We start from the raw sequence: 17,368 nt of genomic DNA, 5'->3' as shown, positions 1-17,368 counted from the left end.
TACTGCGATTTGCAAGCCAAGGGCTCTTTTAAGGTTAAGACACCACCAGCTTTGTTTCTAATTTAAAAACTCAGACAGAGAGGAATGATCCAACAATGCAAGCAGAAGATAATTGATTCATGTGAGGAGGAAGAGGCTGATCACAACAAACCATCTTTCATGTATTATATTAATGATCCATTTAGATCAGTTCTTGGCTTCAGCAAGTTTCAGCTACAAATATTTCAGATTTTCTTCATATTTTTTCAATGATGCACTGGCAGCATTAGAAACAGTTGCAAAACAAATGTGCTTCCAAAACACAAATGGATGCTCCTGGATTACTAACAGCCATTCTGAATTGCTAACAGAGGGAAAATGGTCATTTCACTGGCAAAACTGGCGTAATACACAGAAACTTTATTTTAGGGCTACCTGATGCCTGAAAATTTGACATCATCTGCAGGCTACAACACATACTTTGGTCCTATTTTTTTTTTTTTTTTTTTTTGGTGGTGAGGAGTCAACACTGCAGATCCAATTAAATACGAATGTATAGAGCAGGGAATATAAATATGTACACAACTCTTGGCATTGATCTGATTTTTAACAAGTTTACTAAATGACAGTCACTGGTTTGACAATACTGAATGAAAAATACTGATTTTACAGATTTTACAGGAAGGTTATGGTATGCTGCTGACAAGCAGTGTCACAAACATAGTCTAAAAAAACCCCGGAGTTGGCCACGGCAGAGGCACACACCCTTTGCTCTTGTTTATTGAGAGAGAAAGCTTATATACTGTAGATTTGCTGAAGTTTAATAAATAAGGTCAACTTATAATATATATAAAACAATATAAACATTTATATGCTACATGCATATCATATAATTTAAAGTAATAATTTATATAGCAAAGAGATGCAGATCTATGTTCTTCCTATTTTCCTGGACAAGGCGCACACGCAGGAGGTGTCTATCCTTATCCACCTCCAGCCCACCAGTTTGTTGTTTTCTGAAGTCAGTGCTCTGACATAAGTTTGGGATGTCTTGCATTGGGAGTTCCAGTGCTTGTCATCAATGCCGCGGCAGCCGTTTTTTACAGGCTTGGCCTCTTTACACCTTGTTTCGTAAAAGTATTGCTTAACCGGAGAGTTGCCCGTTTTAATTTCTCCCAGAACAGTCACCTGGTGTCCCCTGATGTCGATGGCAGAGGATTTGTCCGTGACCCACAAACTTTCACTGTCGCAAACGGAGTATTCCCCCCGGTGGCCCCTGTGCTCCGCGTACCTTTTCCGCCGGGAGGTTCTGTTCACCACCACAGAATTCCCAATGTAATCCTCCATGAGGTACAGTGGTGGCGGCTCCAGCGGCGTGTTGTCACTCAGGAGGACTCGGGGTGAGTTGTAGCGTCTCTGCTGCCTCAAGAGATCTGTATCCACTGAGATAACTGGCTGGAAGTCTGATTTCACATTTTCCTCTCCGTCCATGTCTTGCTGAGTGTCTGTTTTCTGCACCGTGTTTTGATAGTTTTCCTTAATGTCTACCATCTGCTTAGAAAGCTTGTTTTTTAAAATGTCTGCCTGAATGAGTTTAATAATAAGAGAATTTATCGAATCTTCTGGCAAACTCCTTTGATCCATGTTGGAAGACTGGATGCCACGAAGGTAAGCAAGAAATATCACATAAAACAAGATGGACATCACCTTGTTCACCTGTAAGATCTGCAAAGAAACAGAGAGTCAGTGATAAAACAGTCCAAGAGGGAGGTTTGCTGGAGGCTGTAAAAGATGAAAATTGGGATTTTTTTTTAGTAACATCTATGTCTTTAAAGATACATAGATAGAGGCATACAAACAGGCTGTGTGATTCTTTGAAGATGCTATTTGTTATACTTTATAATGAGTGCAACTCTCTTCTGAATTTTTTTTTTCAATATTTCATCTATATTTTAGGCCTTGCTTTTCCCCTTTCCATTCATAGTGGCATATATATCAGTTAAGCCCTTTCTCTGCAGAGGTAGGTGGTTCTTGGGATAGCATGGCCAGGGCTTGGCAGCAGAGAGAGACCAAGTTACTTCCACAGAGTTTATTCCACAGAGAAATTTAGTTTCAAAATTGGAGGATCATGCAGAGTAGAAAGCTGTCTCACTGTGTAAAATGAAAAAGTTCTGACTTTGCTAACTGTTGTCAGGTTTTGTGTGCTGAGATCTCTCAGAGCCATCTAATTCATATTTATCAAGTGGCTTCTGTTTAATGTTACCATAAGAAAGAAATAAATCCTGTGTTTCAATAGTGCTTTCATTCTCTTTCTCTCTCTTGTAAGGGAAAGTGTTCTTGAAGGAAAATGATGCAGCCAAATCAGAAAGTGGTTATTAGGCCTCTATAATACAAGTGTGGAATTCAGATGGACTCACTGACCATTTTGTGGGTGTAGTTTCCAGGATTGGGGATGTCTTTTTGATGATTTTTAAAGAAGTTGCTTCATTACATTTATATAAGGTGAAACAAAATTGACATCAATTATTCAAGGACAGATTGAAGACATCCCTCTCCCTACCATCTCCTAAAATGCAAAAATCTTGTTCAAAGATTCAGTATTTTGAAAACCATTCCTATAAGTGTGCTGCTTCTTAGTACTTTGCCATGCACTCCTCTACATGGTTTCCTGTGGTCCCCTTCTAATTCTACCTTCTGTCCATATTCTAGAAGCTCATTTGTCAATTCTTTTTAAGCCTTTTTGTCATCTTGATTGTGTAGTTGAGAGCCAGGAGCTCTCAGCTCCTGGGAGGTAGTTTTTCTCCTTGTATATTTGGACACCTGTATATTTGGTATTTGCATTAATATTTTAAACTAAATCAATTTTTAACATAAAATCCTAAGTCACGGATGTGAACCATTCACTTCAGAGCACACCTGTTTATAAATTTGCTGCACAAGTAGTGAATTTAAGGAGAAAATACAAAACCCATCTTAGACCACCCTCACAGTCTGTGATAAACCCTGACTGTAGTACTGCTTCAAGTGACTCAGGAAAGCCTTGAATTTGATTTTCCTGCTCTTCAAACACATCCACCATGTGTCAGAGACCTCTGGCACTCTGGGATGAAGGCACAGAGTCACAGACTGTGACTCTGGGAGGATCCTCAAGACATCATCCTGGCCAATCTCACTGCTCACAGGAGTATCAGCTGGAGCAGCTTGCAGAGTGCTGTACCTACTGAGGTTTAGAATATCTCCATGGATGGAGACTCCACAACCCTCTAGATAGCCCTTTCCAGTGTTTCACCACCCTTAAACTTAAAAAAAAATACATTTCATGGGTCAGCAGTGTTTCCTATACCTCAATTTTTTCCCATTGTCTCCTGTCCTTTCATGGACACACCTGAGTAGAGCCTGGCTCCATCTTTATTAATACCTCCCGTGAGGTATTTCTACACTTCAGTAAAATCCCCCCAGGACTTCTCTTCTGCAGCATGAACAGCCCTAGCTCTCTCAGCCTCTCCTCTTGGTACAGTTGTCCTAATCCTTAATAATTTTCGGATTTGCTTCTGTACTAAGGAGCCCAGAACTGGACACAGCACTCCAGGTGTGCCTCTCCAGCGCTGAGATACGGGAAGGATTCCCTCCCTCCTGAACAGAAAATTTTCCACTTAAAAAAAAATTCACCATTTTCTGCTTAAGACAATGAGCCATCTTCTGTTTCAGAAGGCAAAGGGAAAAAAATAAAGAAGAAAAAACCTTTAACTGAAGAACCTTCTATCCACTCTAAACAAAACTCCTTTTTGCAAGATTGAGTCCCCACTGCACAGTTTGGAACAGCAGCAAAATCAGAGCTACCCTCTGTGGATGTGTGAGCTGTCCTTTTATGGACAAGAAATGTGTTTTCTCCATTCTTAGTTTGTCACAGTATGAGTTCACCTAAATCTAGACTGTTGCTTGCAGCAATGTTTTGCTTTTGGGGGTGGGGGGAAATCGAAGATGTTCAGTTACCATACAATTACTGTCATACTTGAATAAATACTAACTTAATGTAGATGGATCTCAGAGCTCAGACCTTTCTGGATACAAAATTGCTGTGCAATTTCACCTTCCCTCAGCATAGGATTTGCTTTTAAAAACAGTAAAAATATTATTAAACAGATGTCATTGGGCAGATTTCTCGTGGCACCCGGAATCCACACATGGGGCAACACATGAGCCCACAGGATGGTGAGCAAAGCTCTGACAAGACTCAGCTCAAAAGCCAGAAATATTATTCATGCCAACATGCAGCTGCATGCAATCCCTGCTCTGCTCAATCTCAAAACTAAGTGGCACTAGCAAAACACACAAGTTGGAGCAGGTGATGAGGGGGGAAAAGTAAGGCTGGAGTTCCTGCAGGCTCTTTAATGTCATGCTGCTCACAGAAAGGAAGGGCTGGGGACCTGAGAGCTGGAGAAGCTAAAATGAGCTGGTTTTCTTCTCCGTGGAAGAGCCCCACTAATGAGAAAAATATTGAAATGTATTTTCCTGAACTTCATGTGAAATGTCATATGGATTTGGTGGGAAAGATGTTAACTTTGAAATTCAGCCTACAGTTTGATTTATGCTTCGCAGATTATTTGCTGCAAATGTAAAAAGGTTTCAGAACAAATCTTTGTATTTTTCTGGGTGCAAAACTTTGACAGAAAACATAAAGATTGGTGAGATTACAGTTTTCAGAGAATCCCTCCAACCTAGGAGGTTCAAAGTGCTGTTCAAAAGTTCCAGTCCATGACTAAAAATTATCAGGCTGTCCATGAAGTCCAGCACCTCGGAGTATGTCTAAAGCACTATTCTAGATAGGAGAAATGGGTGTGCTTGGAAAACTGCAGCTGGTTTATGGCCTTGGCTGTGATATGGTTATAAGACACATTAAAAGTATGTTTGTTTGCAGGTCTGGGGAGTATTGCATTTGATGAATGGCTCTTTGCCCAAAATGGAACGTTGTGCCTGTCTGAACTGCAGATAATTTGAGATTTATTTGGCATGGGTGTTGTTAAACCCGTAAAAAGGAGAGGAAAATGTAAAACATTAAAATGTTTATCTTTTCATATTTTCAAAGCAAGTAATTCTGGTGTTTCTGGCCCTGCCTCCAGAAGTTCCACAATGCAATTCACAAAGCAGAACAAGTGCTTACTCAGTGCAGCCCAGTGAGTAAATTATCTATAGGGGGGACTTAGATTGGAGGCATGATTTCAGCATATGTGTCCTGTCTGAGAGAATACTGACTCAAATTCCAGGTTCCTGGGGGGCACAGGATTCTGTGGACCTCAGCAGAAGCTACTTCAGCATAAGCAGCTCTTTCTTTGGCCTTTGGGAGAATGATATAAAAATCTCCCAAGAATTCAATCCTTCACATGACTTTTTCTGATCTTTTGTTGGGTTGGGGTTTCTTTTTTGTTGTTGGGGTTTGTTTGTTTGTTTGTTTGTTTGTTTTAATTCAAATTATTCATTTCAAGTGGAAAGATTTTGCCCAAGCTAAATTATTTTCCTTGGTTAGGTGATGCTAGTGAAATATTTTTGTTGTTCACGGTTCTTAGAATTTTCCACATGTAAATTCCTGACAAAAGTTCATTTTGGCTGTGTTTGTGGCTGGTTTGGACTAAGCAAATTTGACTTGGAGATTGCTGACATTTGTGGCTCAGAGGGGAAAAGCAAAGAGCACAGGAAAAAAAAAAGCTTATGCATTGCAAATCTGATTGATCTCCCAACTGTGGCTTAGCTTTACTCTATTTTAATGGTTTGTATTTCTGCCTATCACTGCAGTTTTAGCAGGGTATTAATTCTGTCTGAGCTAGGTGGCTCAGGGAGGCTCTACATTTAGGAGAAGTAAATAAGCTTATCTCTTCCTTCCATTGATAAATTTAATCCCTAATAAACTCTGGCAAACCATTTGCTGCTCTTTTCAGACTCGCCGCTTTATGTAGTAGTGAAAAAATTTAGTTTAGTTTTGTTTGTGGCGATTTAAAAAATATGTGTATAGCTTTATTTTAGTCAGTTTTTGAACATTCCACACAGGGAAAGAACGAAACATCATTTAAAATGTTCTGCAGAAAGCATGAAATCCTAGCACTGTGAGAGACTGCCCAAGTATTTACTTGTAAGTCATTGCTAAGAGGAACTGGAATAGAAGGAAAAGTGACTGGTGAGTTTTACATTCAGCATTGTAATACCCCACATGATTTATGTACGCCAGCTTGAACTGTTTGGCACTTTCTAAAAAAAATTAGGAGCAGCTTCTGTTCTTCAGACCAAGCAACTAATGATCCTTTGTGGTGGCTGACAGCTTTTCCAGGCTTTTACCAAAGAGGAAAGTGTAATTATTGTCACTGTTTGCTGAACACTGCTTCCACAACCTCCCAAGTCATGGATTGCCCTGTTGATTCCCTCTTCCTAGTAACTATGTTGGGAAGAAATGCAGCCCTCTTCCTCTGTGCTTTGGGGGACACAGGGAAGGCACAGAACAAGAAAAGAATTCTGAATGTTCAAAAAGGTGGGAATGTGACATAACTGTGTCTGAAAATCTGTAGTGTTCCAGAATAGTGACCAACTGTTTGTACAAGATGGATTTATGAAGGTAGGTTGCTGCAGAGCGCTGAATGTCCCTGCAGACGCTCTCCTGAATGCTTCCACTTCTCAGGATACAGAAATTCCAACACAGACAGATTGAAGCTAAAGCTTTCACAAGAGCCAGGCCCTCTGAGGAGCTGAAGAATTCAGAGACGAAATTAAGTGATGGCAGCCTGAAGTGTTAACCCTCCCATCCTGAGGGGCAACCAAACTGGAAGTTAGAGTGAGGGGATTTGAAACAAATCCATTCCTGTGGCACACGGGCAGGGGAGTGCAGCTACACATCTGAGGAGGAACCCACCAAGGTTTCTTCATCTCTGCAGCAACTCAGAGGTGTATTCATTAATTTACTCAAGGCCATTTATAAAAGAGATGACACATCTGAGCACTGAACCCCAGTAGCCTCCAGTGAAAGGTGTATACCTAATTTCTTATGGAAATGGAGTTCAGCCCTCAGAGTCACTGACATTTCCTCTTCAAATAACTGGTTGAGCAAAACACAGCAGGATAGTTGCTCACCTGAGCATGTAAAACTCCTTTGCACTTGGAACCAACCCACAACATTGTGGGGGTGACCACGACCCTACTGGTCACTGGGGAAAGCTTTCCCAACCCAATCATCCTGAGGGCCAGTTTGTGATAACACCTCTGCTGCAAGGAGCAGTCTGTGCTCTGAACTTTCAAATGAGCTGTGTGGAGTCACACAGGTGATTGCAATGGCAGGTCTGTGTCTACATTTGATCCTTCCACAGAAATATCTGTATTTTTTTGGAGTTGAAGAAGAGGCTGCTGGACACATACCTGCCTGATTCCAAGAGAAAGGTCAGGAGCAGTTCCTCTGTGCTTACCCCACTCTTTGGAACAGCTGCTGCTTCTCACACCTTGTGCACAGTTAATTCTCCTCAGGTTTTAGCCCTGAACCTCCCTTCCCCACCACCAACACCAGGGCACTTGAGAGCTCCCTGGAGGCATCTGGCAGTCCCCAGTACCCTCTCACAATCTCACCGGGGCACTGCACTGTTAATAATGTCCTGTACGATATCACCAGTCCCAGCTGCATCCCCAGGTCTATGATCAGCTGTAGGAGTGGGCAGCCTTTTCTCAGTCACAACGAGGTCCTTTTCCATTCCAGTTCCATCCCTCACTGACACGTCTGTGACATATTTACATTTTTACATGTTTACATATTTACATGTTTACACCTGTCTGTCTATGATCCACTGCCATGGTTTCATTCTGCATTAAGCAGCTGACTGATTAATCTGTGTACTGAGGAGGTCAGAATGAGGGGCTTGAAGGCTGGGATCCCAATTTGCCTGGTGTGTTGGAAGAGTTTTGTCAAGTCTAAATGTCTGTTTGTTACTTTTTATATCTGCAAAGGAAGGAGCTCTATTGAATGATTGTGGTGTTTTATTACTCTAGGTATATACCCTGACATCCTTTGCGTTCTCCCTCAAAGAGCTGGCTGATTTTCCCCTACTGAGAGGGCAAAGGCTGGGAGAATTGGGATTGTTCATCCTGGAAAAGAACACGTTTTGAGGCGACCTCATTGTGGCCTTCCAGTGCCTGTACAGGAAAGATGGAGAGAGACTCTGGACAAGGGCCTGGAGTGACAGGACAAGGGGGAATGGCTTCACATTGACAGAAAGCAGGGTTAGATTGGATATTAGGAAGAAATTCTTCCCTGTGAGGGTGCTGAGGCCCTGGCACAGGTTGCCCAGAGAAGTTGTGGCTGTCCCATCCCTGGAAATGTCCAAGGCCAGGTTGGATGGGGCTTGGAGCAACCTGGGCTAGTGGAAGGTGTCCCTGCCCATGGCAGGGGGTGGGACAAAGTGACCTTTAAGGTCTCTTCCAACCTAGGCCATTCTGTGATTCTCACATCACTGATATTGGAGCAATCTCTAAGTGTTTCTCTTGGTTATTACTGACAAAGTAGGAGTACTGCCATTGTTCCCTTTTTAAAAGAGCAGAAACAGGAATACACAGAAATCAGCTGATATTTGCAAGGTCAGACAGGTTGGTGTTTTTGTGTTGCACTGGCTGGATCAGGGAAGGCCACCTGTAATGTTGTTTCAGAGTTTTATCTATCAATGAAAAGCATGAATTACGGGGAAATAATACCTTCATAGAGATAAAGCTGTAGTGGGGTAAATAATTTCCGCAAAAGCTGAAGTATTTCTTCATATTATTCACTGTGTAACTCTGAAAACTGCCCAAAGTACAAAGAAATCTAAAGGTCATGTCCGTAGCTGAATAAATAGTTTGTCTTGACTGGACCTGTGCTTAATTCTACAAAAAGCAGAATATTTGCCCAGATCTTTGCACTTGCATATTTTTTTTTCCTCAGAAGCAATTTGCAAACAGAAGAATAGGAAACTCCAGAAGTAAAACATCGTGGATAGTTTAAACTGATAAACTGTGAGTTAGTTCATCTTTTCATTACTGTTTGTTAATAGCAGTAGGGCTAAGCAGCAAACAAATTAAATTTGCAACTGAATTTGGAGGGGATGCAAACAGCAGTGAGCAAAGAGAAATACAATCTCTGCTGGGGAGATGGAGAAATAAAACATTGGCAGAAAATTACAAAATGAAACCTGAAGTAGGAATTAAAAGCTCATGTGATGGGGAAATATTTAATGTTAAGCAGTGACATACAGAGGCAAAAAGAAACTTAGAAAGGAGCAATACGTGATCAGACCCAGGAATGATCTAAAACTTTGAAAAATCACAGAATTTAATAAATACAAATACCAGGGCATTTCATTGCAGAGCTGGAAGGGAATTTCTGTTTCTTGTGTCACAGCAGTAAAATTGGGAAAGCTGCTTGAAAGATGGAAGGTATTGTCATACAAAAAGAAAATCAGGAAGGAGAAGCAAAAATTACTGAAAGCGTTGTAAAACTGACCTTTGAGGAAGCTGCCTTGAAGGTGCAAGAATTTGCCTTGAGCTGGCAGAAAGGGCATGACAAAAAACCCAGGACAGAAAACGCAAGATCTGGAAAGTGTAAGCATTGGGGAAAGGGAACATTTGCTTTAGGGAGGGGCAAAGGAGTGCAATCAGGAAAAATGGGATTAAGCTGAGGAAAGGGAAGTTAGGCCCATCATCAAACACAGTTTTCAAGCTCTGCAAGATGTTTGTAACAAACCCAAAGCCACACCAAAGAGGCCTGGGTTTCGTGTTTCCTCACAGCACTGAAACTCCATTTAAGTCTTTTCTTGAAACAGTTTGAAGATCCATTAACCTTTCAAGTCAACCTGGACCTACTTTGGCTCAACCAGGGCTGATTAATTCTTTTGTATTAAAGTCAGGCAATAGTTGCAATTCCTCTTATTTTTGTCAGAGAGATGCTTTGAGGGCTTAAGTTGTCCATAATTAAAGCTAAGAACAGCCTTCCAGATGAAGCTCCTTTCACCTCCCCACAATTCTGGGGGCTTCAAGCCTGGTCTTGTAACAGATTGTCCTGATTGTTCTATTTAAAAATGCGAGAGGTGGATTTTTTTTTAACTTGGTAACAGGAGGAGAAAGGGAAGCACCTCTCGGATTATCTGGATTTTGTCCCTCTCCTGCTAGGCTATGAAAAAGCAGCCTCCTGGAGACCCTGTGATGCTGGATGGTCTGACATGTTTTTGCATTTACATTGCCACAGGACAACCCATTTTTTAGGAAAAAAAAAAAAAAAAAACAAAACAAAAAAAGCAGAAAAACCTCTATTTGTTTGTTTTTCTGCTATTAGGAAACTCAAAGGGAAAACTGTTTTCAGCTTTGACTTTCAATATATCATTATTTTGCAGGATTTTACATTGAAAGCAAAAGAGTTTCTGGGTTTTTTGTTTCAGAAGCTAGAAACAACTTCTGTTATTTTTAACATCTTCTGATTTCCTTTTTCTTTTGTGAAGTAAGGAAAACAGTGAAATGAAGCAAACAAACAGAATAAAGCGAGGGCTGCAAATTCAGAAGTGTAGAGTCTCATTATGAAAAGTCTTGGATTCCTAAGCCTGATTCATGAGTACAGACAGGGCTTGCACCCACAAGGAAAAAGAAACTCAGGGAATAGAGAATGCTAGTTAGAAATGAAGTGAGCTTTTGTTTGGTTAGAATTAAAATAGATCCTGAAGTTAATCTGAGATATTTCTGTCATTAAAATTTAAAATAAGGGCATTTGATTTTCTGAGAGCTCTGCTGTGACCCTTGAACACAGATGTTTGCACTGAGGGTATAGAATCACTGAATCACAAAATCATTAAGGTTGGAAAAGACCTTTAAGAGCATCGGGTCCAACTGGTGACTGTCAACCAGTTTGTCACCCAGCCCAGAGCACCGAGTGCCACACCCAGTCATTCCTTGGACACCTCCAGGAATGGGGACTCCAAACCTCCCTGGGTAGCCCCTTCCAGTGTTAAGATGGTTTAGAAGGGACAACGTTGCTGCTCTGGAGTTTGTCCCAAGCACTGAGACTTGCTGGGGAAGAGCTGCTCCATTTCCCCCAGAATCGCACCAGTGTTTGCTTTTCCAAAGGCCGTGACTCTGTGTTTCCCTGAATCCACGCACAAATAAATCCATGGCCACGCTGTGAATCAAAGGCTGCTCTCTGAATTGCCTCTCCCTATTCCTCAAAGGTTCACAACCCCCCAGATATAAAAAGTCTTGTTAGGCTTGCAGGTGCAATGTATCTGATGCAGCGTTCTTAGGAAAAGGATCCCAGACCTGATCCAATTATTTTAAAACCACCACAGGAACTCAGTGAGGTCAGCATTAATTGGACAAAGCTTTTGTACAATAAGAGAGGCAGGGGATGACAATGTAACTAAATACAGCTGATGTTTGAACTTCATTTTAACATACAGCATGCAACTGAATTGCTTCCATCAGAACTGTGGTGTGAAATTAGCATTACTGTGTATGGTTAACATCTTTTCCATGCCCTTTGCACAGGTGTAGTAACTCACTCACAACCAGATAAAATGACGTTTTTAAATTCATTCTCAGAGAAAAAGGAGTCTTGTATTTCTGATAAAGCAGAAGTGTTATGGTGGGGGGAAAGGTTAGAAGTTTGCTTCTTTGCAAAAGATGTCAGACTTTAAAAAGAGCTTTGTACAGAAAGAACTTGTTTGTTCTGACCAGTTAAATAAGATGGTTAATAGGAGACATCACCTGTACCAACAACTTCTCTCAGTGAAATAATGAGGGCTCTCCTGGAGCTGCTCCCAGATGCAGAGTGAAGCCCTTGAGCCCCTCTTATGGAGAAGAGCTCACAAATTCAATGTGTGCCCATGACAGGCTTGTGTTTTTTTCCCACTGCATCTGAATCTTTCAAAAACCCATTTCCCATTCAGAGCAAAAAAGTCATCCTGCTAATTTGCCTTAGTTTATAGCAAATAGTTTATACATAGGCCTGTCCTGAGGGTAAGGACTGTTCTGGCAAATCCAGCTTCTCTGCATTTTTTTCCTGGTAGAAATCTGATTGAAAAGGAATTTTGCTTGGGAGTCCCCCAGTTCATCAATGTGCATGTGGACAAAATTTCCTGTATGCAATTCTCCTTGAGATGGGGAAGTGTTCCAGTTTCAGCTCTCAGGTCACACTTTGTCATGAGTTTGACTATATTTGGGATTTAATGCTCAAGGGTGACAAGAGTATTCTGGTCCCAGTCTAGTAGAATATCTGATTTTTGAGTTGCTCCGCTACAGTGCAGACTGCTCACACATTCAGCTCATGGTTGAATGCTCTTCTAATTTCCATCCAAAATGTCCAATAATTTGCAAATCAGGATCTCTAGAAGCCTTTCCAAAGTCAAAGCATGATTTCTGTGTTCTCCCACTGTACTAATGCTAGCTCTGCACCTCTGCCAGGTCCAAAACTCATCTGAAAACAGCCTTGGGTTTTGGAAACCATGGAGGTTTTTCTTATCTTTCAATCCAGATGCCATTTTGCTGTTGATACACAATGCATTCCCTGCTCCCTCTTGCCAAAAATCCTTGAAAGGGGAATTTTAGAGCTGGGAGTACTTTAACACATGTTGTCTCTCACCCAGCATACGATCTCCAGATCTTTGACAGAAAAGCAAAGTCTTAAACTGGGCATGTGAAGGAGGCAAATGAGATGTACCACAGCTGGTGTTACCTCTCCTTACACAGTCAGTAACTTATATGGCTTTTTAGAAAATCCCTTCTTACTGAAGAAATTCTGGTTGTGAAAAAAATTATAGAAGGGCAGGATTGAAGTAATTTTCAGGGTATGAGAACCAGGAATGGAAAGAACAATTTTTTAGCAGACTTCTGGTCACCTCTTTTCAGATGCACACTTTATACATTTCACAAAAGGATCCTACTCCCATCTAACCACCCTAAAATTCACAGAATCACAGAGTCATGGAATGGTTTGGGTTGGAAGGGACCTCAGGGATCATCTAGTTCCAACTCCCCTGCTAACAGAAGGTAAGAGAGGGCTGCTGTTGTTTTACAGTTTGGAAAGTGAAACACAGGTCGGTTGTACGACTTTTCCTAAGTTATGCAAGCTAAAGCTTACATGGGAAGAAAATGGGAGAGTGGGCCTTCAGACCTTCCTCTCATGAGGTCTGGGCTGGTTAGGTTAGTTCTACACAGTGGATTGGCCTTTTCCTTCAGCTTCTTCTCCACACTCTGCTGGCCTTAACCAGAGCTGGCCAAAATCCGAAATAATTCCATGGCATAGTTCTTCTACTGAAGTGGTAGTAAAGGGAAACAGTCCTTACTCAAGTGAAGTCAGAAGCAACTGGGAAGCAAGCAGAGGGAAGGAAAAAGATGTGGAAAGCATTGCCAAAGGTGTCTGTGGCTGGCTCATGCACAACATCTCAGGTGCCTTGAGGAATTAAGAATAACTTTGAATGAGCTTTAAAAAAGGATCAGGCCAATGTAAATCGGCTGTAACAGTTCAGTAGTTTTCCCCAGGAACTGACAAAACAATCAAGTGAAGAATTTTTAATTCTGCACATAGGAAAAGCCTGGTCCTAGACTTCAATTTGCACAGTAGAAATCCCTGATTAAAAAGGAGCCAAACACTGTTGTGCTTCAGGAAGTGGGAGAATTAGGGATGCTTACTTTGGACGATGGTGTAACTTTACAGCCTATACGAGGGGAGATGCACAGCTGCATCTCCCCAGGAGCGGGGAACTGAATATATTGTGAGTCAGTCACAGTTCCTCCCTATCTTCCCTCCACCACCACTTGCACTCCCTTTGCTCTGCTACAAAAGTCAATTACTTCATCCTCATTTTTTTCCTTTCCTTTCCTTTTTTTTTTTTTTTTTTTCATGGAGCAGTTTACTCTCCCATGCTCCCAGCCAGCTCTTTTGGCGAGCGAGGAAGCAGAGTGGGGTGAAGCTTGGGCTCTCTGCACTTCTGTCATCTCAGCATCCCCTCTCCACCCACTTCCTCTCAGCAGGGAGTATTGGGTGAGCAGTCCCTGCTCCTCTGGCTGCAGGAAGAGCTGTTCTGAGCAAGCTGAGCTTGAACAGCCATGGGAGCAAAGCTGGGGAAGAAGGGGGGACAATCCTCCCTTCCTTTTATATTCCTGACTAGGTACGAGCTCTGGCAAAGTGTGGTGAGTAGCAAGAGCATCCTGTTCAAATTCTGAGGTAAAGGCCTGTGTTCAAATGAGATGGGATATTATAATGCTGGAAAAGTGGGGAGCATACTCCCTGAGTCCTCTGAAGGACCTTCCTAACCTGCTTGCAGTCTGTTACCAGAAAATATGGAAAGGAGCCCACTGCAAAAACAAAACAAAGCAATCACATCCTTAGGAACTTCAGGGAGGCAAACATATGGGGGAACTTTTACAAAAGGTGAGAGGTCAGTCAATATCTTGGGATAACTGCATGTAAAGGGGATAAAAAGTTCTCAGGCCTTTTTGACAGTGAGAACACATTGCTGAGCTGCATGCAGGAGTAATGGGCTTTTTCAATGGAAAGCAGCTTTTCCTATGGCTGGAGCTGATGGGAAGCCTACACATATTCAGGAGATATCTCCTGTGCCCTCCTAGGAAAAGAGAAAACCACACACATGCCTCTTTTCTGTCCTGTGCTCCCATCATCTCACCTGAAACCAAAATCTCTGGGCTGAGAATACCTCAAGCCTCAGAGATGTCTTCCTTGACAGTGCCATGAAGGCCTCTTTCTTGTCTGCATTTATCTGAAGGCACAGTTTGGGATGTCAAACCTCCAGTAGGGCTTTGAGTGAGATATAGGTGAGTGGAAAACAGAAGAGAACCTGGCAGGTCAAGCCTGGGGGTTTCAGACTGTCTGGACCATTGAACTCAAGGGCATGGGCAGGAGTTACAAGAAAATACTTTGCTAGAGTTATCCAGCAAAGATAAGGCACATCTTTTTAGACTGCTAGAAATTAGGGAAAATTAAAAAGGATATTTATTCTCATTTTAAATTATTAAATGGTATTATGCTTGGAGACAGTTGTGTATATACAACTCTTAAAAATTAAAGCTTGAGGCCAAACTCTGCTTTTGGTCACGCAGAAAGCAGGCGACTGTGGACTGAGTTGCATAAAACTGAGGTCATAATCTGGCATAAAGTCTGAGCTGGCTTGGTTTTCTCTTCAACTAATGTCAGTACTGGTAAGCTGTTATGAGGAAACCCAATAGGGAATGGGTCAGGTGTTAATGCTCACAATCAGCATGATTCCAAATAAACTGGAGGAACTTAAGAAACAATGATATGTCTTCTGCTTAAAAATTGCTTGCACAGACTTAAAATACTTTTTAGACTTAAAATATCTCTGCAGACTTGTGTGGTACTGCTTCTGATTCACCTGGATGAAGAAAGTGTGACTGTTTTTGGAAGATCTTTCAGTGGCAGATCTCTAACAATATTGAAAAATGGAATATACAAATATCTGAACAACCAGCTGGTAAAACAAAATAATCTTCTTGTCAACTTTTCTGTGCTCTGTCACCAAGTTGAAACTAAGATGAGCAGTTCACCAAATTATTTCCTTTTCCTTAAATTTGGGAATAATACTGAGCTTAGACTGAGGCTGGTTGTGCTGGTCTACAGCTATGTGGAAGAAAAAACCAGCATTACTGCAAGAAAGGAGACTAGTTCATCTACATTCTAACAGAAGAAATGCCTTTAATGCAGGTATCACTCCACAAAAATGAATTGTAACTTCATTGCCTTCCTCCTAACCTGCAATTTTTGCCAGTGAAAATGAGAGTTTTATACACCATGTAAAGACAATGAATGATCTCTCCGTTTTCTTTAATTTGTTTCTATCTGAAGAGGAATTTTCAGACTACAATAAGGTTTCAGGTTCAAGATTTGAAACTAAAGTCCTGGATTAGTGTTCAATATTTTCCTTCAGGTGATATAATCTGAAATACCTAGCAGGGAGGCTGAGGAACAACTTGTTCAAGGACTGTTTTGTACTGAAGTCTTCACTTATAAAACTCCCTATGAAAGCAGAACAGAATACAAAAAAAGAAGGCTTTTAAGCCATTACTATTGAACCTAAAGAACATAGCCCTTAAAATGTTAGTAGCTCTTGTCCTTTGTGTTCTGGGAAGGCAAAATTGCCCAATGAAAATGGAACAAACCAAACCCCACAAACACCATCGTTAGGAAGGTGGAAAGAAGAATAAAAGATGCTTATCCTTTGGAGCACAGGCAGTGTTTGACTCCCCTAAACAAATACACAAATAAATAGGAATTGTATTCCTTTTGAAGCTTCCATGGTTGTAAATTTCCTTATGGAGTGCCCTGTCATTTTCTTTCCTGAAAACATTCATGCTCCCTGCTTGAGCTGTAACGTGTTCCATATGCTACATTGCCTTTGTATGAAACAGTTCAGACTCAGCTCTCCTTTCATCCCCCTGACCTAATTTTAAGGTCTTACTGCTGTGGAGGACTAATCTGGATCAGTTTGATCAGACCCTTCTATTTTATAAATGCCATTTAACACACCACAACTTTTTTCCCCCTTTTCCATAACAATAACCAAGTTGTTCTTTGTTAAGTGTTGCTCTTATAAACTCCCTTAAATTCAACATCTAATTGAACAGTGCTCTCTGTCTCAGTTCATTATTGTACTGCTTGCTTTCATTCAAGTGAATTTTTAAAGTAATGCAAAACAGAAGCTTAATTATCCCCTTGTTTTCCTGGAGTGAATGCCAAGGAGAATTTGTTTTTGCTAAATTTTTTTTTGTTTGTTTTTTTTCTTTTTTTTTTTTCTTTGCATACAACATAATTTTTTTCCTGCTCAAACACTTCTTTTGATCTTATTTCTTGGAATAAATTGCATTTAGCATCTTCACAAACATTTTTTTTATTTATGCCTTCCCATCATTCTTCTGTGTATGAAATGTATGTGCTTAAATATGGTCCAGATTGTTCAGTTTACTACTTAAAAAATTCTCACTCTTGGTGTTCCCTGTGCCTCACCTCTTTCTCTAACACTGGTTTAGACTGGGAGAAACTCCACTGCAGCTGATAAAATGAAACTTGTGCAAACTAAGCACAAGTGACAAAAGAAGGGCCACCTCTCTTTCTGATTTGGTTCTATCAATATTCACATTCTTCAAATATTCCAAACCATAACCCTGACACAATGTCTTTTCAGTGGGTTAATCTGCTTGATATCAGTTCTGTTTGTTCTCCTGCTGGGGAAAAAAAAAAAAAAATCAAACCATTTTAAAAAGGATCACCAGCTCAACCATGAAATTCTAACCGAGCCTGTATCAAAGAGGCACTGGTGTAAAGCAGAATCAGTCGGGGACTGCAGTATTAGGAAAAAAATCTCCACAAAAAGGGTTG

At 41.1% G+C, this 17,368-nt stretch overlaps 1 protein-coding gene across 1 annotated transcript in view; it reads right to left on the bottom strand.

Moving 5' to 3' along the window:
* Window positions 1-547: 547 nt before the first annotated feature.
* Window positions 548-17,368, bottom strand: part of NTF3 (neurotrophin 3) — a 46,868-nt gene continuing 30,047 nt past the window's right edge. Inside the window, exon 2 of the mRNA XM_053978949.1 lies at window positions 548-1,704. Coding sequence (XP_053834924.1) covers window positions 910-1,704 — 795 coding nt within the window. The 3' untranslated portion in view covers window positions 548-909. The remainder of the gene's footprint in view (window positions 1,705-17,368) is intronic.

The sequence above is a fragment of the Vidua macroura genome, chromosome 5, assembly GCF_024509145.1.
Source record: "Vidua macroura isolate BioBank_ID:100142 chromosome 5, ASM2450914v1, whole genome shotgun sequence".
Classification (NCBI taxonomy): Eukaryota; Metazoa; Chordata; class Aves; order Passeriformes; family Viduidae; genus Vidua; species Vidua macroura.
The sequence above is the reverse complement of the archived record's forward strand: the minus strand, read 5'-3'. Positions and strand labels throughout refer to the sequence as shown.